Raw genomic sequence first — 21,914 nt, 5'->3', positions numbered from 1 at the left:
TTCAATAATAGCTTTAAAAATGCAAAAAAATGAATTCCTTACCAAAAAATTGAATAGACCTAAAAAGTAATGGTATTTGAGCATTCATTCTTGCAGACATAACAAATTATGTGCATTTCTGACCACTGGACTCCACCCTATATTATGTTTGCAGTCAGGCAGCATGCAGATCTTGATGTGAACCAACTTCAAGGTTTCTAACCACACCGTGACCCGTTTCTAGCAATTTCATGAATTGAATTCAAGCTCTACAAACAACGAACCTGCCAGAAAAGTAGCTAAAATGACATACAAAAAGCAGAAGTCTTTCATGCCTGTTATGTTTCTTGCACAAGAACTATTACCATTCCGTGAGATTAACCACAGGCTACAGTGAAAGCTAAACGTACAAGTTTATTAGTGACATAGGCGCAATGCATCAAAAGTGCAACTCATTCCTCATTAGCAAGGCAGAAGAGGATGCAAAGCAAGCAACCCATGCATGTTTTCCTTAGAGGGAGGAACTAGTAAACAGAGTTTGGTGGTTTGCTGCACACAGCAACTGCAATGATGCTGAAAGTGAGAAAATGACATTTTAATATTCTTCCTGAAAGATCAGATGGTAAGCGACCAAGTTATGGGTCCATCTCCAACTCTAATGAGAGTCATATGTGTAGACATCCTGCCTAGCAATTACTGACAAAGATGGCCAACAAGACAGCAAGACAGAAGCTCACCTCACACACTCAACATAACATATAAAGAGAAAAATGCTGCTAAACATCCACAGATCAGTAAAGTAGTTTATTTTTGCTGCTGAACTACACACGTTGATGGTTTCACTTATATAGCTCAAATCAATACAAAATACTCACCTCCATCAAACATGACTGGTTCTATAATTTATCTTACAAGAGAACTATTTCGACATCAGTTTCAGTGTCTCTTCTTGCCATGTAACGCTACTGTAGATAGGAAGTGTGTGTAGTAACCAACTTATGAGACTGCAAAGGGTTTATACATATTTAAAAGCATTATATTAAGGGAATATTCAGTTTAATAGGGAAACAATAAGTTTAAAACAATGAACGCAAGGATAAAGATAAGAGTGCCATACAAAAGATGAGATGATGTGTTCCTGTCAAACCAGACATCACTTATCATTCAGACCCAGCACAACACAACACTAAAAAGCCTTGAGCCTTCGTAAATTCATCTCATCTAAACATTAAACTGTACAAGAACATAAAAGTGAACAAACACAAACTTGTTGTCTGGTGCTACAGTACGTTTAGCAGTTAGCTGGCCGTTATCCGTGCATCTAAGCCCGCTAACTCTCCCCTCAAACCGCCTCAATGAAAGTAACGGATTTAAGCCCTCAGACGTCCAAACAACCTCCAACAAAGCCACAGTACTAAAGATTTGTCATATTACTGGTTTACGCAACGAGAATTTGTCATAACAGGTTGTAAATCAGTGAATTCTTACCCATTTGCGCCCGCAACCCTTTCAGAGACGTTGCACCCTCCGCCATTTTTGCCGAAGTTTTTTTTCCTGCTGTTTGGCGCTGACACATTAGAGGCGCGCGGGGACGCCGACTGCAGACGGCGACAGCGACATCTAGCGTCTGACCGCACGCACTGCAGGACATTGCAAGAGCACTCGGTGCTTTTCAAAACTGTGTCCGTGACCGCAAGAGGGTGCTATGGGGTCCGTGGAAAATTTGAGAAAAAGTTAAAAAGGTGTAACGTGAACCTGGACCGCAAAACCAGCCATAGGGACTCATTGTGCTTTCACATAGGACGCATTTGCAGTCCGCTACTGATCCGCGGCCACAAACACAACATGTGTCCATTATTTTGATTTCAAATAATGTAAAAAAACTATTTTATCACAGTACAGTAACAATCTTTCTATGACATTATAAGCTCAATAAATATAAACAACGTATTATTCATGCATTTGACTTCTAGGTTTGTATAATCTGCTCAAGCACGCGGCAACACATTTAAACAACTCACCACTGATAGAAGCAGTCGAATTTCGTGCCTTTTGCATTTAAATCTTTATTACAAACAATCCCACGGGTCTTGAAGAACTTTGTTTCTTTGCCTCCATAAAAGTGCATATATTATGTTGTCTTGTTTATCTAAAAGTGCACTTTATCTTGTTTTAAACCTAGCCAAAAAGCCACGTGTTGACTGTGAAACACAGTAGACTTTAATTTGTATCAATTTATTGTGAAATTAAATTTCACAATAAATTGATACAAATTAAAGTCTACTGATCATATATATATATATATATTTATATATATATATATATATATATATATATATATATATATATATATATATATATTTGAGGGGTCCTTAGCATCAAGCATTTCGAAAATCCTTATAATAAACTCTCCACTGTTATTAGCCTATCCTTTATGTATGTATGGTCGCCCCTCACGTTTTTCCAAAATTAACCAAATGTACCCTTCTCTCAACAGTTATCAACAACATACTGTGGTCAATATTCTGTGTACAAAACAGTAACTAATGGCTCAAAACTCTGAAAATACCTGTTACCACCTTTAAGTTTGAGACATCTTTGCCATGGTTGGTTAAATGAAGCCCCACCCACAGGCCTATTATGTGAAGTGTAAGCAGTTCAAGTTCAAGGACTATTATTACAATTGAGATAATTTGCGTATAAACAGAGTTACATAATCAGGTATTTGGAAATACTACTTTTATTATTATTATTTATTTTTTTGAGTTATGCTTTTAACTCCCCCAAAAAATTAACAAGGGATTTGGTGCATAGGCTTAGCATATTTTCCTTTTACCACTGGAGCTTTGACAATATGTTGAATGAGAAACTGAAAAGAATCAGCAAATCTGTGGTCAACCCCTCCCTTTAAGAAAACACCATATTCCCTTTGGCAGTACTGCTTTTCAGGCATCTCAGACCACTTCCTTCCATTTTAGCCATAGTTTGCAGGCCCCTCATTCATCTTTTATAGCAAGCTGAGCCTTGTATCAGTTACACATATTAAATAATGCACCAGCACTTGTGCTATTTAACACTTACGGTAAGCCAGTAACGGATGTGCCTGTGAGGGAATGTCAGGGCTTCAGATATACAGAGCATATGAAGCTCTATCCCATACATCCCACAAATACAAAAGAGCACAATCCATAACAATAGTTGCTATGACTAATTCATTGACCAGTGCAGGGCAAAACAAAACTGGTTTCACAAACTTGTGTGGCCTGAACTAAAGTTGTAACTGTTGCAGCTGAAGATATGCTATATTATAAATGTCTTACACTTTTAGCATTCTGCAAGAATGATACTTATTTGCATTAATATTTATTTTCACAATGACTGTGCTTTGATCACTATTGTCAAAATTGTCACGGAAAAAGAAACAATATTGAATGTATTTTAATTAAACACTGATGATATCTAAATATAAACTATATATAAACTGATATCTTTCATAACCTTGACAGTCTTTCTATAAGCGTGAAATCATAATTTTTGTGTCAAATGTTGAAAAAAGAGATGTATAGAAGTATGTATGAAACCTTATACACGGGAACACGGTTGTGTAATTTTTCACAGTCTTGTGGTAAATACTTTCAAGCTTCTTGTAGAAATACCCTGAATGGGAAATTTATAGAGGAAATGGTTAGGTGGAGGCTGAAACCTTCCTTTCCCCTTTTGTTAAAATGATCTCAAGTACAAAGAGACACAAAACCAGAGGTTGATTAATCCCTTTCTTGAAAACTGTTTTGGAAATATAAGTAAGAAACTAAGAACAGCCAATGATTTTGCCTTCTTAACTTTCTGTATAGTTATGTTGTTATGGTGGTTGTTTAGAATGTTCTTAACTAAAATGTATTTTGATTTTCATATTCTTTTGACCTTGTCCTCAGACCATCTCAAGATATAGATTAAAATAGCCTATGTACAGAATTTAAGATAAATTGAAATATATCTCTAAAATATATATCTAAAGAAACAAGTGCTGTCTTGCTGAGAGAAGAAAGAGTCAATTGTAATTGTTTATATCTATATTATAAAATAAAATATTGGAAATACCCACTCCACCAATATTTATTCATATAGTTAGTTAGGTCATGTCTTGTTAGATAGTAAGAGACAAACCTCCTTATTTTGACATGCTGGATTATTCACTTGCAGTTGCTAAAAAAACCCTTTGTAGTAATTTGCTGTGAAACAGCAAGATTTCTGTAATGGAAATCAGGGCATTTACCTTTTTTTTCTAAGCAAGGGTGTACAGTTTAGTAGCGATGCTAGAGATATGCCCCTACCAATGTCCAGTGACTAAACTGTCCCTAGCAATAATTTTGATCAAACAAGCCCATGTAACCACTGTTGTTGTGTCTACCATTGATATTAGGCCTACTTGAAGTAAATACGCTAGAAAACCATGCGCTTTTAAGGACAGACATTTAATACATGCATAAATTAACATCACAGTTATCTTCAGAATGGAAATATGGATATTTCATTGGTAAACATCTTATGATACAGCTTATTTTAGTTAATGTGATAAAACTAGTGAGCTAAGCCGTTAGTAGTACTAATGATTTGCGATAAGTACTCCGAAATCCCAATCTAAATGATTTGTGATACGCATTTTAAAAGACGTGTTTATACGACACTCCCAACCTGAAATATGTCATGACTGGCTGCTACTGCATGGAGCGAGGAACGAGGAGACGTTGAGTAGGCTTCAAACAAACAGTCTTTAATGAACATCCAAGGAATACACATAGCACCAACACGGAGAACAGGAAAACATTTAACACTGGACCCTGGACATGAAAGAACACAGTGCTTAAGTAATTGGACTAAACAAGGAGATTAACAGGACACAGCAGAAACAAATGGAACTTAATGGGGACATGTACAGCAAAACCAAATATGGACACAAGGAAACAGGGGAGAAAACAATGACATGGAACACATGGGGGAGGAAAACAAACACACAACAGTCCATGTGACATTACTCCCCACACCGTAACAATTCCATTGGGGGAGTGGGGACCGGTGGTCTGGAGGCCTCTAGGGACAAGCTTACATGGGACGGACCATGGCGGAACTTGGCCCGACCTCTACGGACAGATCCCTATAACCCCCCCCCCCAAAAAATAAAATCCTTGTGGAGAATATTGGCTTCTGAGGCCCTCTGTGGGCAGGGTGTGGGAACAGCGGCCCTCACTGGGCTGGACGTGGGGACTGGAGCCTTCTTCGGGCTGAACGTGAATTTTAATTTCTGAGCAACTTTACAGAAAATTAAGTTTCTACAATATTTAGTAGTAGCTTATCAGTGAAAGAAAGAAAGAAAGAAAGATACAGATATAATTCCCTTAAGAAAGTTAACCATGCTATTATAATAGCTAGTAAAATTGTTGTAAACATGTTTATATATATATATATATATATATATATATATATATATATATATATATATATAATATATATATATATATACATACATATATATATATATATATATATATATATATATATATATATATATATATATATATATATATATATATATATATATATACTTATTTAAAAAAAAATCGTAGTAAAACCATGGTTAATTTTCATAAGGGATGTTTTGCCACGTTAACAAATAAAAAGCAATACATTTACACCTTAAGAGTACCCATACTGTAGGGTAATATAGAGATGCATTTTTTAGGATTTTCAGAGCTTTGGTTCCCATATCTACTTACCTAGATCAACTTTGAATAAAGAAAAGAGAGGTTGAGGGCCAGATTTTTGTTTATGTAGATGAAGATTAACTAACAGGAATAATGTTGTGTCTCCACCAATATCAAAATCAAACCCTAGCTTCTAAGATCTTCATATGACATAAAATAATTTCCTCGTGTGATATTTTTGAATAAAGACAAGGATGTTCAATGGGGGCAGCTGTGGCCTAATGGTTAGAGATTTGGACTTGTAACCAGGTTTGAGTCTCGGCGCTGGCAGGAGTTGTAGGTGGGAGGGAGTGAATGAACAGCACTCTCTTCCACCCTCAATACCCATGGCTGAAGTGCCCTTGAGCAAGGCACTGAACCCCCAGTTGCTCCCCGGGCGCTGGATATAGCTGCCCACTGCTCCGGGTGTGTGTTCACGGTGTGTTCACTTTTCACTGCTGTGTGTGTGCACTTGGATGGGTTAAATGCAGAGCACCAATTTCGAGTATGGGTTACCATACTTGACAAATGTCACGACTTTCACTAACACAGAATGTCCACATAAAATCAGCAACTATGCCACTTGTCTCTCTAAATGTTTAAAAACACTGGTATTGAAATCTCACAATTCTATGAAATCTAAAATTACAAGCCCTGATTTTATTATTATTATTTTGTTATTTCATTATACTTAAAAAGAAATTACAGGCCATTAATTATACAACTTGTTCCATGTCATTTAATATCTATGTTACAATGGCAGACACACATTTTATTTTGGAACTAATAAAAAGATAAATATACTAGATAATAATAACAACCACAAAGTATGTCTCCAAGTGAAAAAATGCAAATATCTGTCCAAATAAGAATCAGGGAATCAAGCTCAGAGAGAGCTTTGGGTTGCCCTTATAAAATCTAATTACATTTGTTTGGTGAGAGCTATCTGGAAGAACCAAATCTAATCTGAACACCTGAGGAGGAACATTACCTGAGCTGTTTGATTAAGATTTGAAACAACTTCCTGTTAAGATGGTAGGCTCATCATAAAAACATGAACAGTTCTGCATGTTCATTTTCATGTGCTGTCTTTTGTGACATTATTATTATTATTGCATTTCCAAAAATACAGCATGTGGATCTTTCATACATCAGTGATCAATCCCTCCAGTTTCAATCACATGCTGCTCTTATCACTAAGCTTTTACAGAACAAGCTGACACAAATACCTTATCCGCCCACCATTGTCTCTATCAGAAATATTCTCCCTATTTAGCAAGAGTCATGCTTTTGCTGCTGTATTTCATCACACAACGTGCACCTTAATCTTTAACCATTTATGAGTCCACATTCATGAGTGATAATCATAAACCAAAAAAACAAACAAAAACAGCATACATCTCAATCAGAATTGCCAGTCTGGGTCTCAGTGGTGTGAAAAAGAAACAGATTCATGAAATGAAAGGGTTAAATTAGCCAGTTCATCATAAGATTAACTGATTCCGGATACTGTTCCTTATTGACCCATGTACGGATCCCTTTATGTTTATTACCGCCTTTATGATTAATAAATAACTTATCAACGAGAGATTGGGCGTGGATTTGTCTGCTTTGAGGAAAGGTCCTGTGCTGGACATATTTAGAGGACAACATACCCTCATTTCATTTTCTAGCTTGAATTGGGTTTCAGTCATTTACGTTGTTTTGTTAATACTTTTGTGTTTTTCATTCTAGAGAAATGTCATAACACAGTAAGTAGTAATTTAATTCATGATTAATTAAATTACATAAGATGGTAATGTAATCAATGTTTCTCCTTATGGATGGTTTGCTTTTTCTAACTTTAAACATAGAAAGTTTTAATTTAAATGCTTTGAATTTTAAAGGTTTTTGTAAGTTTTCCTTTATGTCAGGACACCATAGAAATGTTTTTCTCTTTTTATTTACTTTTAGATATATCATGCATACCTTCAATAAATACCTGATTGTAACTGTTTACATGTGGATTTTGGGCTCTTCTCGCGATTGTGCAGGTATGATATTTCTCTAAACTCTTTCTTACATTTATTTTGTAATTTTCTAATTTTCCATGTCCGTGTTACTCTATTTCTTGGAAAAATATCAGTAAATGTTTTTCTATAGCTAAAAATTATTCTTTATTGAAGAGAAAGGCCTGTGTTTAACTCTGTTATGTTTGACATTTATAAGTGTCTGTTTATATTGACAAGAGTTAAGAATGACAAGTCATGTTTTGCTTGTTAACATGTGAGTGATCATTTTAAAAAGACTGATGCAATCTGTTGCGTTCTGTTCAACCAAAACATTGCTCTTAGCCGAAAAATAGATACCTAATCTGTAATCTGTAACTTTAAGGATCAAGCCTATGGGGGATGAAGACGGCCTTTACCCGACCCTGTGTTTGGCAGCTGAATAAAACAGCTATCATCCCACCTTTAGAGGAATTGAGTGTCTGCGTCAACCTCATGAGAACGATTAGCAATTCTGAATGGACTGCTTTTGACTACAAAGGTCCAGGTCAACATCACATGGAGTTTGGCTTAGCTGGAAATATGGGCAATGTAATAGCCTCTCTTTTTGGAGAAAAATGGACAGTTGCTTATGACATGCCCATAAAAATGTGGCACACAGTTTGTCTGACATGGTCGAGTCACAATAGGCTTTTCCATGTGATCATTAATGAAGCAGTTTTTGAATTTCCCTTGAATGAAAATTCACCCAAGTACCTTGCCGCAAATGGTACCCTGAGTTTGGGAGTGTCACATAATTTTGTTGGAGGTTCTATTGATTTTGAGACTGGGAAGAACTTTTTGGGTTACATGTCCTTGTTCCGGATGTGGGGAGTGCAGATGAACCCACAGCAGCTGGATGCACGCAGATGTGTAGATGGGAATATTGTGACTTGGAGAGAGCAAGATTGGGATTATCAGAAGTGTCCACCCATTCCCGATGACAACTTTCTTTGTGGTGAGAAATTTCTCTCTGTAAAGAGTACAAGACTATTAATAGAAAATTAATAGGAAATATGGAATGAATGTTACAATAACTTGTGTTATATGATGAAATGCATTATTATCAATGCATTCTAATTAACTGTATCTTCACCTCATTTCAGAATCATCAAAATATAAAATTCAAATGAACACAGCTATTGCACAAAATGTCATTAATAATACTGAAAATGATATCCAGGAGATTGTTTTAATCTGGGTAAGATAATATTTCCATATATGTGTGTATATAATGTTATAATATATATAACATTTAACATTTTCACTTACACATTAGCATTAATATACTGAATTTATATATTTTTAATTTCAGCTGAAGCAAGTTTTCCCTCAGAAAATATCAGTGCATTCTGTGTTCCTGTCAAATTTAAGGTAATTATTTAATTTTTAAAACTAACTAACCAATGAGCAAACATACATACATAAATATCCAAATATTTGTACAACTTGCAATATGTAAGCATGTGATGTTATATGTTATCCATGCAATTTTATGTTATTTTATTGTTTAAGAGAAGTGCCAAAATTTAGCCCACGAACAGGAGCTGGTTTAGCTGGACAACATATGGAGGAAATCCAGGTATACCATATACCATAATTATTCATGATTAAGTGGCCATATATAATTTATATCCTTATATTATAACACTTTATGCTTCTTTGAGGCACTGTAAAGTCACCAATCAAGACACAATGGTAAAAATGATCATACACCTGCAATACACAAATATAAGTCACAAGTTTATATCAAACCATCTGAAGGAGGATTTGTCATGTTTGTGGCCTTAGGTTTGATTGTGTGGTGTTTGTGAGAGTGATACCTGCAGCTGATGTGAGGGAAACAGTGTCTAAGATACAGGGGCTGTTAATACCCATCTATAGCTACAACAACATCCTCCTGAAAACAAACCCAGCATCCATAAACATCCTCTCAGTAGGTACGTAGCTGTATGTAAGGGGTTGGAAGAGGACCATTCAGTCAACAACAAAGTCAGTGTTTTGAATTTTACAGCTGTCTTTCCCAACGTGACTTCAAATCCTGCTTTGAGGACCACTGTTGCACCAGTCTCAAGTACAAATATTACAATATCAGGTCTGTGCCATTCAGAGCTTCATAAATCATCAAGTAAATGCTTTTATAAATCCAGAAGCCTTTTCACCATAATTCATATAAAAAAGTAGGCTATTAAAAACTCACATTGCTTTTCAAGAGCTCATATGCAAAACATTTTGTTCTTCAGGAACTCGCACATCATCACAAACACTGGCAATGGAAAATATCTGTTTAATCACTTCAGGCTTAATTTCAAACAGAGGTGAGTTAGACAATGACATATTTTTGTATGGTTTGTACATTGTGGATATACCAGAATCTCATTTGAAAAACAAATTTAGTGACAACTACGTAAAACATATTTGAATGCAGGTTTTATGAGGGTAACAAATCTTTGTGAAAAAATTCTGAATTATTTATCCTTCTTATATGTTTCTTTGAAATGAGTGATATTATTTTCTGTCAGATAATGTGTAAATATTTTGCAGTATATTATGTTGTATTTTAATCAGTTAATTTAATTGGCAACACTTTATTTTAAGGTATCCTTATTACACATTTGACATGTACTTACTATTATAATAACGATAAACTATTCATAATTACATGCAAGTAAACCTAAGCCCAACCCTAATCCTAATTAATTACACTGTAACAAGGACACTTTAAAATAAAGTGTAACCATTTAATTCACCAGATTTTGGAGACATTTTTTATAGGGTTTATCTCAATCTAACAATGAGTGGCAGCATCACAGACCCTCAACACACTATACAGCAATGGGTGAGTAATATGGAAGCATATGGGTAGCAAAATACATGACACATATTCTAAAAAGTCATTTGGACCATACCTTTGTATTTATTGTGCTTCTTTCTTCAGCTTCAGCAAACACTAGGAAAATGCAACATGGATGTTTGGAATCTTGCGATAAAAGGAGGTCCTAAGTAAGTGTCCCAACATTGAATACATGGAACACGCAAATGCAGATGAAATAGATGCTGTATTGTTTCTCAAATAAAATCTTTTTCAGGTACATCACTACTTTTCATGTTCAGGCTAAGGCACCAGGAAATGTCACTGCAACAGAGAGGCTGATTTTTGAACTTTTGACAAAAGGATACACCAGTGCTACCATCAGTATCATTGTTCCGTCCGGTGAAGTCAACATCAGCCATATAGGTACTGTCTGATTTATACTGGAATACTGCCTTATACTGGAATTAAAGAAATAGTAATAGAGCCAAAATATGTGTATGGTTTCTCAATGCTGTTTATTGTTGCAGATCCAGGCCTTTGTCCAGAGGAAACCATGCTCACAGCGTATGGTATATACATGTGGCCCGAAATGACAGCTCAAAGTGAATACAGCATGGGGTGTGTAAGAGGGAATGAAATTGCTACTAGGTTTTGGTAAGTACTACACATTTCGCAGTGGTTTTGCAGCTAATACACAGGTTGTTAAAATATGAGCATCAGACAATTAATCTATTGAGGTATTAAAAAACAAATTTCCAATTTGTTTTATGGACGTTATCATTTTTGTAATCGCCATTGCATATATTTTTAAAGTGATATATTGCTTTGTTTCTATAGATACAATTCAATGACCCTGGAAAAACATTCAGATAACACTAGTTTGCCATGTGTTTATCTTTGCGTCATTTGGCACACAAACTATACAAACAATCCTGTGCTGCCCTGCTGATTAATATGCCTTATCTTATTCTTATGGAAAGCAATATCCTTTAATTGAATAATTAGCTTGAAAATACAGCTTGGACTCCAGACAATGCAAATATTAACTCCCAGTACAGCAAAATATCACCAGTCACCATTGGATAAAACTGATCTTTTCTAGAGCGCTAAGAAACCTAAGGAGAAGCTGTACTACAATCATATCTAAAACCTCGTGAATAATATTTTCTTGACTTCAGGAGAATGCATTAAATGGGTAATACACTGCTGCCAAAATGGGTTTTAATAAAAACATTTAACAATTTTTAAAAGAAAAACTTGATGCTTTGAATGTTCTGAGAACATTCAGAATTAACATTTTCATAACTTGGCAGAACACTGGCAAAACAATCTTTAAAAAAAATTGTTAGCTGGGGAGCTGTCAAAAGTCCTTTCCTGACAAACAAGGGTGTAGAATTTAGTAGTTACATGTCCCACCAATATCCATCAACTTGTGCCTAGCTATAATTATGAGCAAATAATTAAATATATGTATATGTAACCACTGTTGTTGTAATTTCGACCACATCAGAACTAGGTCATACCATTAATATTACCTGACAAGCTAAAGTAAATATGCTAGAAAACTGCATGCTTTCAAGGATGCACATTTAATACATGTGTGGAAGAACAAGGAAGCTGTTGGATGAAATAGCCACAAAATAATAAATAAACAAAACTGTGGTCAAAAGTCTATCATAAACGTGAAAATGTTGGGGTATTTATATCCCCACTAGTGTCAAAATCATACCTTCACCCTCGCAGTTTTGTGTTCTTTTGCTTCACCCATTTGCTCTTTTTACACTGACAATCACACTATAATACAGACTAATACAATCCCATTTTTACAATAATTTCTTAAATATTTATTACAATGTATACTGATAAATTTAACATTTATTTACTTAAGTGGTATGAGATGTTTGGATACATTTAACTTATTTCCTATTGAACTGTCACCAACTGAATTAAGGTATAAACTCAAGCATCAAGCACAATGTTTCCATATAGGATAACATATTCATATTAATGGAGTATTTCACTAATTTAGGAGTAAACATGTTACCTCAAATGAGTATGTTGGATATTATGTTGAATGTTTTGATATGGAAAGCATCTTCAGAATTGAAATATGGATATTTTTATTTGTAAACAAAATACATTTTCAGTAAATGTCATAAAACTAGCGAGCTAAGGAAGTAGTAGTATTGACAATATCGTATAAACATGGTTGACGGCATAAACAAAGCAGGAACAGACAAACTATGGAAAGCCATTTTAACATTTAAAGGCGGGGTGATTTCTGGTGATTTCTGATCGCTAATGTTGATATTTTAAATCACCAAAACAAACATGCCCCTACCTCAAAAGGGTCTCACCCCTAACTCCGCCCCACAGTAGTATCTATTTTCATGCTACTAGTACTTATATTTTTAGATAGTAGTATCTTTTCCATTAAGTACTATGTACTTATGTACTATGTATTCATTCTATCTAATAATAAGTACCAGTACTAATAAGTACTAATAAGTACTAGTATCTAATGAATAAGTACTAGTGTCTATTTAAAAGATACTAAAATATACTAGTATCTAAAAAATAAGTACTAGTATCTAATAAATAGGTAATAGTATCTCATAATAAGTACTAGTATTTAATAAATAAGTAATATTGTCTATTTAAAAGATACTTAAAGATACTAGTATCTAAAAATTAAATACTAGTAACATTAAATTAGATACAAGTGCGGTTTATAGATTAAATGATAAAACACTTGCCATAGATGAACCGGTTTAATTGAGTGAGTCATTTACACTGGAACCGCTCCGTTTGGTTTATATATTAGTTGTTTAAATAGTTTAAATGGTTGAACAAGTGATGGGTGAAACTGAGCTTTTAAAAACTCTGAATCAGTTAAACCACTGCATCAAAAAATAATTCAATGAATCATTTGAATTAGATCAGGACTTCGGAGAGTACATCGTGAATCTTTTGATTTAGAACGGAACTTTGGAGCGTGGATCACTTCGGAGAGTACATCGTGAATCTTTTGATTTGGAGTGTAGTTTCAGTGTTTTTCTTTTATATTATTTGGTTGAGAATTGGAATTATTTTTGGTGTAGGTTTCTAAAAATAAAACAAAAAAAAAGTACATCTTAAGGAACAAACGATGAAGAGGATGAATATAGAAAAAGTTTTCACTACTTTAGGATTAACAGAACTTTGGATGGTTTTATACAGGCTATGTCTAGATCAGCAATAAATAAAGAAAAGAGAGGTTTAGAGACACATTTTTTTTTTTATGTACGTGTAATATATTTAACTATATTCTCTGTTGAGTAATCAAACAATCCAAAGAAAACATCTTTTAATAGTATTGTTGGTTTTACTTTCATCAAAATTATTGTTTGATGATTATGCTACCTACACTCTAGCTGACAAATAAATGGAGTACTGGTTCCGGTAAAAATATACAGTGTTAATTTACTTACACTACCAACATTGTAACAATACAAAGCTGTTTGAAAATTGGTGAACAAACCCTTTAATAAATGGCTAAATGAGACTCACATTTTTTCTCATTCCATTTAGTAAGTTAAACGGGGCAACTGACAGAGCAGTGTGGGATCATCCAGACATGAGCAAGTGTATTCCGACAGTTTCAGATTTTGATGGTTTGGAAAATATCACAGTTACAGCTGGTAAGTTATCAATATGGGTTTTTATTTGCCTTTATTTGTCAGAGAAGACAGAAACAATTAATTCGGCCCACTTTAATATTCTCCATGTTGCATCTGTCTCCAGACAACTCAGCAGACATTGTGGACATGATTGAGGATCTTTTAAAGGAACAAAGCGATCTGAATGACGCTCAGATGGACATTGTGCTTGAAAAACTGTCTCAGGTCACTGAAGTTGGAACCTTGACCACAGACCTGTCCAGCGACATTACTAAAATTGTTTCAGATATCTGTTATATCAAAACTAGTCCCACCCAAATCAACAAGTAAGTATGCAAGCAGGTCAGAGCATTTTGTGCAGGATTATATTGTGATACAAATAGTATAAGAGATAGCTGAACCAAAAATGGATATTCTATCATTATTTACTCACTCTCATGTTGTTTCAAACATATTTCTTTCATCTCTGGACACAAAAAGAGAAAATTAAAATAGAATGCCCAAGTTGCTATAATATGGTGTCAGAAGATCCCACACTATTTTAAAAGGGATAATGCTTTTTTTCATGGCTCTTTTCATGGAGCAAAAACAGCTGATAAAAACATCAACGTAAAAAGTTAAAGCATCTTAATGATGGATTTATTACAAACACTCAGCTTTTCACTTCACAAGACGTTAAGTGATGGACTTGAGTCGAGTGGATTACATGAGGATTATTGTGATGTTTTTATCAACTGTTTGGACTCACATTCTGACGGCACCCATTCACTGCAGAGGATCCATTTGTGAGCAAGTGATGCAATGCTAAATTTAATCAAATCATAATTTTTGGGGGTCAACTATTTCTTGAAACCCAAAGTTTTTTATTGCTAGTTTTGCAAATCTAATATTTTTTTATTTGCATGTAAATTTATCTCCGAAATATGTCTGAATATATAATTTTCCTGCTGTATTCACTCAATTCTGGCTTTTTGTCTTTGTTTGTGGTAGAATTCTTTCTATTACAGACCTTATGGGAGACAGGACGGTGTTCGAGGGAGATGCTCATAACATGACAGCACCTTCATTAGCACTTCAGCTGATCAACCCTGACACCTCTCAGTTCCATGGCCTCACATTCGAGGTGTCCTCCTTACTGAATGATAGCACCCCTGAGGTGAGAGACAAAGAGAGACTATATATAACACTGCATGAGATCAAGATGATTATGGAAACTTTTAGTCACATTTTTGGTGTGATATTTAATTATTGATGGACTTTGGGAATGTGTTTTCACACCATTGTGACCACAAGGTTTCTGTGTCCTTGTGTGTGTTGTGTTAGTGGATCATGGGACACAAGTGGTTATTTTAGCACCATTTACATGTCAGGTGTGATACTAGCCCTGACCACCAAATGACTTTGAAGTATGAAAGATGAGAATGTATTGAGCCAGCATTTTTGTATGTATTAAAGCTGAAGTATGTCATTTTCTTCAGTGTGTTAAAATATCTGTTTTTTTTAGAACATCGGCAGATGAGGATGTTTGTTTGTTTTGTTCAGTGGTGCTTTTGGTGCAGAAAGTTCCAGAAAGTTAAATTTATGTATATCACATATGTATGGAAGCAGATTAGTCTCAAATATAATTCACGCAAAAAACACGATTCACACATGCGTAGACAACAATTTCACATGCATGAAACCTAATTCACGTACACACAAAAAAAAATTCACGTGCGTGAAAAAAAAAATATATTTCACAAAAAGCAATTCACATGCGCAAAATAAAATTATATATTCATAAAATACATTTCACAAATGCAAAACACAATTCGTAGATATACAACTGTGCACAAAAACCTTTGAATGTTTAAAATGTACGAGTGTCTGAATGTACAAATCGTCATGTTACTACGAATCAACTCGGATTTGTGTGTGTGTGTTTTTGAGACTTTTCTGGCAGAGCTCTCTTCCCACGTGGGTCTTCGTACTCTTTAGCCAATCAGATGCGAGCTTACCATTTCAACCAATCATATCATAAGCCACTGAGAGTGCATTCAGAAGCTCGCAGGCAACCGGGGAGACGTAAAGAGAGAAGCCCATAGAGCCCTGGCGTTACATTTTAAAATACTATACAAAATAATTAATCAGAATACTTACTCATGCTCACTCACGCCAAAGACACTCCCCGCTCAAGCTCGCCGTCTCTGCAAGATTAACGATGGCAGTTTGCACGCACAGCTACTAGAAGGTTTACATCTGTCAGACAGGTTGCTGACGTCATCAAGCTTAGTTTGAGTCTGTGCGTCAGAAAACGGAAGTGCTAAAAATCGCTAAAAATGGGCTTCACTTGTCTCAATTGAGTTCCAATTGGGTCGCTGTGTCCATTTCTTTTACTGTCTATGGGATTACTGATGTAAAGGCTTAGTTTCCGTTCTAATTAATCCATATTGCGCAAAAGGTGCGCAGAATCGTGCTCCTTGAATGCACTCTCAGTGGCTTATGATATGATTGGTTGAATGGTAAGCTTGCATCTGATTGGCTAAAGAGTACGACAGACCCACGTGGGAAGAGAGCTCTGCCAGGAAAGTCTCAAAAACACACAAATCCGAGTGGATTCGTAGTAAATGATGATTTGTACATTCAGACACTCGTACATTTGAAATTGTCTACGCATGTGTGAATCGTGTTTTTTGCGTGAATTATATTTGAGACTAATCTGCTTCCATACATATGCCCCTGATGCATATGAAGATCAAGCAAATGTATTTTTACCATGCTGAAGGAAAGTTTCTGCTTAGTTTGTTCACTCATGTTCACTTATGTTCAAATAAAGAAAATATGAAGCCAAAGCAGATTCAACTGTTGCAGTTAAATTGGTTATTCAATGACTCATTCATAGTCACATATAGTCATAGTGCATATCGGCATAACCTGTACTCACAGCCTGCAACAATCAAAACAGAGAAAAATGGTTTTTAAATGCTGTAATGTTTTCTCCCTTTTGTAGATATTTTATGACAAGAACTTTACAGTGCATCCAGACACAGGAACTGTAGCATTCATTTCTTTACCTCATGCAATTGAGAGCTTTTTCCCAAACAATGGAGCCAGACCCCGTGTACAATTTCAATTTTATGGCAAAGAAAATTTCTTTGAGGTAACATACATTGAAATGGTGATCCCATTTTCCTTGTGTATTTTACTCACTTTCTGAAGAATAAACCACCTCACCTCAAATCAGTTTACTAAGAACTATAGAATTAGCAGTTTTAAACTATTTATATGCAGCATTTTCAGTACTTACTTCTGATGGCAGACTTTTAACATCTAGGACGCTACAGCCAACATGAAGCTGAACTCTTATGTAGTATCTGCCAGTGTCACCAATGCTACAGTAAGCAACCTTGAGATCCCAGTGATGGTCACTCTCCGCCATCTCCAAAACAAAGAGGTCTGTATGGATACAATCACCCAACACCAAAACAAACCACGAATCATTTCAGCATCATTATTGTCCTGTTGAAACAAACTATAGTAAACAGTTACCATAATAATGTAAGCTACCAAATGTATGCCATCTTTTGTCAACAAATATCTTCCTAAGAATAGCTTCTCATGAAAACAAGGCAACTGTAAATCATCGACTATGTTAACCCCTGGCATTATCACAGATTTACAGTCTGATCATTGAAATAATATACTTTTTCTCTCTCTCTATAGGATTGGGACACTGTCACGTGTGTCTACTGGGACTTTAACAAAAACAGTAAGCTTTTTGATACACACTTTCAAATTTAGGCCTGTCTGCAGTAAATGTGCACTTCATTTTGGTTAATATCCCCATGATAGCTGTTGACTGAATGTCTTGTAGATGATAAAGGTGGATGGAATGATACAGGATGTGAGACAGTGATGTCTAATGCCACTTATACATCCTGTTCCTGTGATCACCTCACACATTTTGGAGTTCTTCTGGTGAGTTCGGTTTGTCTGTTAAAAATTGTATAATGTACATAAAGTTTTACCTTATTTTCATGGCTGTGTGAAACTAAATTTGCCCTTGCCGTAGTACAAGGTCAATGAATTATAACTGACTTTATATTTACCAAAGGAAATATTAATTAACAGTAAAGCTTTTATGAAAACATTTGGAAACTAAAGGTCATAGGTTGTTAATTTATGGATGACAAATGATGTCAATGTGTACAGCATTTGCATAAAATATGTCTCAATTTTGATTATTGTAACCATTATGCATGTCTCCCTGAACCCATCTGTCTTCAAGGATCTCTCTAAAACCCCAATAAGTGCGAAAGATGAAAGGATTCTTACTATCATCTCATACCTGGGCTGTGGCATATCCTCCATCTTTCTTGGAGTCACACTGTTGACCTATTTGTCCTTTGAGTGAGTTCATAGGCACTTTGCAAGCTACCGCTTAAACCAGAATAACAATGCAGACTTAGAGGCTCATTTGGTTTGTTTACATCCTTGAGTAACTCAAAAGGATTAATCTTCAGAAGTGTCAATAAATGTTGTCTTTTTTACATGTATTTTCTTACCACAGGAAACTGAGGCGAGACTACCCTTCAAAGATCCTTATAAACCTCTCCGTAGCCTTGCTAGGGTTGAACATGCTCTTCCTTGTGAACTCCTGGCTGGCCTCTTTTAACAGCAGTGCCATCTGTATAACTGTAGCAGCCATTCAACATTACTTTTTCCTGGCTACCTTTACTTGGATGGGACTGGGTGCAATCAACATGTATCTGGCCTTGGTCAAGGTCTTTAATTCATATGTGCCGTCTTACATCCTCAAATTCTGTGCACTTGGATGGGGTGAGACAAGCAGTTTTATGTTTTTTTTCTCTTCAAATGTTACACTGAGTAGTTTCAGTTGAATTAAATGTGTCTAAAGTCCATAGCAACTAAGAAAATTAAGGAAAAGTTTTGCGTTTTTTAATTCTTGAACTGTTGTTTGCAGGTTTACCTCTGCTGGTTGTAAGTTTAGTGCTTGCCATTGATATAAATTCATATGGCACCAGCCTCTTCAGAGCACTTTTCCAAGAATCCACTGCATTGTAGGTGCCATGAGAAAAAGAATAAAAAAAAAACACATTTGTAAATGCATATGCTGGTGCACACCAACAAATATAACTATAACCATAGAGCAAGCAACCCAGTTTCACAAGAAAACTTATTTTTAATTAGTTTTGATTCTGTATTTCATGAAGTTGCTTACACATTCATGTGATAAAAATGTACGATTTACAGTGGACGAGAGAGCTCAATGTCCTGCAACAAAAAACAAAAAAAACAAACAAAAACACATTTTTTTAATGTCCTGATCATACGATTTCTCACTTTTTTTTTTTTTTTTTTTTTTTTTTTGTGTGGATATTTTTAGCCGAAATAAGGTGATGAAATACACAATTACACTCTTAGAAATAAAGGGCTTTAAAAGGTTCTTCACAGCGATGCCATAGAATAACTTTTTTGGTTCCACAAAGAACCATTCAGTCAAAGGTTTAAATAACCATCTCTTTCTAACCTTTTTTATAATCTGAAGAACCTTCTTTCACCACAAAGAACCTTTTGTAAAACAGAAAGGTTCTTCAGATGTTAAAGGTTCATTATGGAACCATTTAGACAAAAAGGTTCTTCTATGGCATCATGAAGCACCTTTATTTTTAGGAGTGTACTGTAAATGTGAAACATAAGGTGGCTAATGTACTTTTGCAACTTCCCTAACAAAAAAAAATCAACGCCTATGGTTTTATTATTAAAATTAATTAATAAATAAATACATTTAATATATAAAAAAATAAATAAAATCAAAAACTGGTTACTATAGTTAAACCATGCACAAATTAACCTTGGATTTATTACACTAACTATGGATTTGGAATTTGTAAAACTGTGGTTATACAAATGGTAAAAAATGCACAAAAAAAACGCCAATTTATTTATCATATGGTTGTCATTATAATTATCTTTTTGGAATTAATGGGCCTTTATGGTTATACTATTTCTCTTCATTCTCTTCAGTTGCTGGTTAAAGAATGACGTGACCTTTTATGTGACGGTGGTTTCCTTCGTGACCCTGGTCATGGTCTGTAACATCTGCGTGTTTGTCGTGGTGCTGGTACAGATCCGTAAAATGCGGGTCAATAAGCCTTCCAGCAGCAGAAAAGGGTTCCTGCATGACCTGAGAGTGGTGGCCAGTCTCACCTTCCTGCTGGGACTTACCTGGATACTAACCTTTGTCGCCTGGGGTGCAGCCAAAACACCCCTGCTGTACCTGTTCTCCCTCCTCAACAGTCTTCAAGGTAACAGCAAGGACTGCTTATGCCTGTGAGAGAAAGTTTATTTTCAAGTATGTAACACTGTGTATTCGGTATATATACGCAGTGGTACTTATGTTTATAATAGGTCCATCATACAGATAAGAAGGATAAGAATAAAATAAGGACGCATTATTCTACTGTTTAACAACAGTTGATATCATTTTGAATTGCAGTCCTCATGGCAAATGTAAGGGATCTTTGGACAAGTGTTTTGCTTTTTGCTGTATTTCAGGTTTCTTTATCTTCCTGTTTTATTGTCTGATGAAAGACAATGTAAGGAAGCAGTGGAGGATACATCTCTGCTGTGGAAGATTCAGACAGACTGAATACTCAGGTTTGTCTCATAAACTATAGTAAATAACTAAACGAGAAAAGAGAAAAGATTCTTTATTATAATAATATTATACATTGTTTGAATTGTACAAAACTGCATATCAAACACTAATAATAATGATAATAGGAGGTTGTAGTTTAAGATTTCTTAACAAGTAAAGAGTGTCTCATCTACTCCACTTAAAAACACAAAACTTGTCAATTAGAGACAATATTTTTTAAAAATTAAATGAATAAAAGATCATTTGAATTTTGACCAGACTGGAGCCGTTCTGTGACACCGGGGGCCAAAGCGAAAGGTGGTCAAAAAGTCTCCTCACCGTCCATGAAGTCAGAGACTACCAGTGAAAGGAAGAGCTCCGATACCTCAAACTCAGGGACCAGCCATAATGCTGTTTTCCTGACACAGGACAGAAAACAATTAAAAGAGGGAATATGAATCCTGTGTATTCAATTCTTAATGACATGCTTGAAAATCTCCAGCAGAAATTCATGAAAGGCTTCATTAAGTTGTTTTTTTCTTTTTGTCAACTAGGCTATATTGTAATTATTTCATTGATTTAAAAAAATAGTTTCAATGATTCTTTTATTTCTTCCAGAGAGATTAATTACTGAGGTCATCTGTTTAAATGTGTTATGACTTGTGTCATTCAACTGACTGATATCTTTACATCTGTATAAAAAAGACAGCACTTTTAGTCATTTTTGCTTCAGACTATCAGTATTAAAAAAGACTAGCAGCTCCCCCCCCAAGCCAGGTCTAAAACATTGTTGCAAGAAATTATTCAAAATCCAGAGGTTTGCTCATTTAGTAATATTCCACTCTACAGTAACAGGGTTTTTAACTTATGTCTAAACTATATGTTTGTGTTACACTTTGTATACATGTATTAAGATAAATTAAATAAAACGATTATTAATAATCAATGTTATCTGATCCACAATGTCAACGGGAAAATGAAGTAAAACATGTCCTAAAAACATTAATTCTGTCATTGTCTCTCTCTCTCTCTCTCTCTCTCTCTCTCTCATTTTTT

The 21,914-nt window shown here is 35.1% G+C and overlaps 2 protein-coding genes across 20 annotated transcripts in view; one reads left to right on the top strand and one right to left on the bottom strand.

The window, feature by feature from the left end:
* The window catches only part of map7d3 (MAP7 domain containing 3), a 31,071-nt gene extending 29,479 nt beyond the window's left edge, over nucleotides 1-1,592 (bottom strand). For all 19 annotated transcript variants that reach the window (XM_042738469.1, XM_042738471.1, XM_042738470.1 and 16 more), the window contains exon 1: nucleotides 1,468-1,592. In XM_042738469.1, the coding sequence (XP_042594403.1) occupies nucleotides 1,468-1,555 (88 nt within the window). In that variant the 5' untranslated portion in view covers nucleotides 1,556-1,592. The remainder of the gene's footprint in view (nucleotides 1-1,467) is intronic.
* A 5,740-nt stretch (nucleotides 1,593-7,332) lies between these two features.
* On the top strand, nucleotides 7,333-21,827 carry adgrg4a (adhesion G protein-coupled receptor G4a). Its single transcript, XM_042738468.1, has 27 exons — nucleotides 7,333-7,468; nucleotides 7,671-7,750; nucleotides 8,091-8,702; nucleotides 8,851-8,945; nucleotides 9,060-9,118; nucleotides 9,260-9,326; nucleotides 9,411-9,442; nucleotides 9,536-9,684; nucleotides 9,759-9,839; nucleotides 9,988-10,062; nucleotides 10,498-10,583; nucleotides 10,683-10,747; nucleotides 10,834-10,982; nucleotides 11,087-11,213; nucleotides 14,130-14,239; nucleotides 14,343-14,544; nucleotides 15,209-15,374; nucleotides 17,208-17,357; nucleotides 17,532-17,651; nucleotides 17,921-17,966; nucleotides 18,072-18,175; nucleotides 18,486-18,607; nucleotides 18,768-19,036; nucleotides 19,182-19,278; nucleotides 20,246-20,526; nucleotides 20,777-20,878; nucleotides 21,138-21,827. Exons 2-27 carry the CDS (start codon nucleotides 7,678-7,680, stop codon nucleotides 21,314-21,316), a joined length of 3,618 nt encoding a protein of 1,205 aa, XP_042594402.1. The 5' UTR covers nucleotides 7,333-7,468; nucleotides 7,671-7,677; the 3' UTR covers nucleotides 21,317-21,827.
* The last annotated feature ends 87 nt before the right edge of the window (nucleotides 21,828-21,914 follow it).

This window comes from Cyprinus carpio, chromosome B14 (genome assembly GCF_018340385.1).
Source record: "Cyprinus carpio isolate SPL01 chromosome B14, ASM1834038v1, whole genome shotgun sequence".
NCBI lineage: Eukaryota > Metazoa > Chordata > Actinopteri > Cypriniformes > Cyprinidae > Cyprinus > Cyprinus carpio.
Note: the sequence above shows the minus strand (reverse complement) of the source record. Positions and strands in the feature narration are given on the sequence as shown.

Coding starts and splice junctions, on each gene's coding strand:
- adgrg4a (XM_042738468.1), top strand. CDS start 7,678: ATGCATACCTTCAATAAATACCTGATTGTAACTGTTTACATGTGGATT. Junction 8,703..8,850: donor CGATGACAACTTTCTTTGTG/GTGAGAAATTTC, acceptor ACCTCATTTCAG/AATCATCAAAATATAAAATT. Junction 9,119..9,259: donor GTGTTCCTGTCAAATTTAAG/GTAATTATTTAA, acceptor TTATTGTTTAAG/AGAAGTGCCAAAATTTAGCC.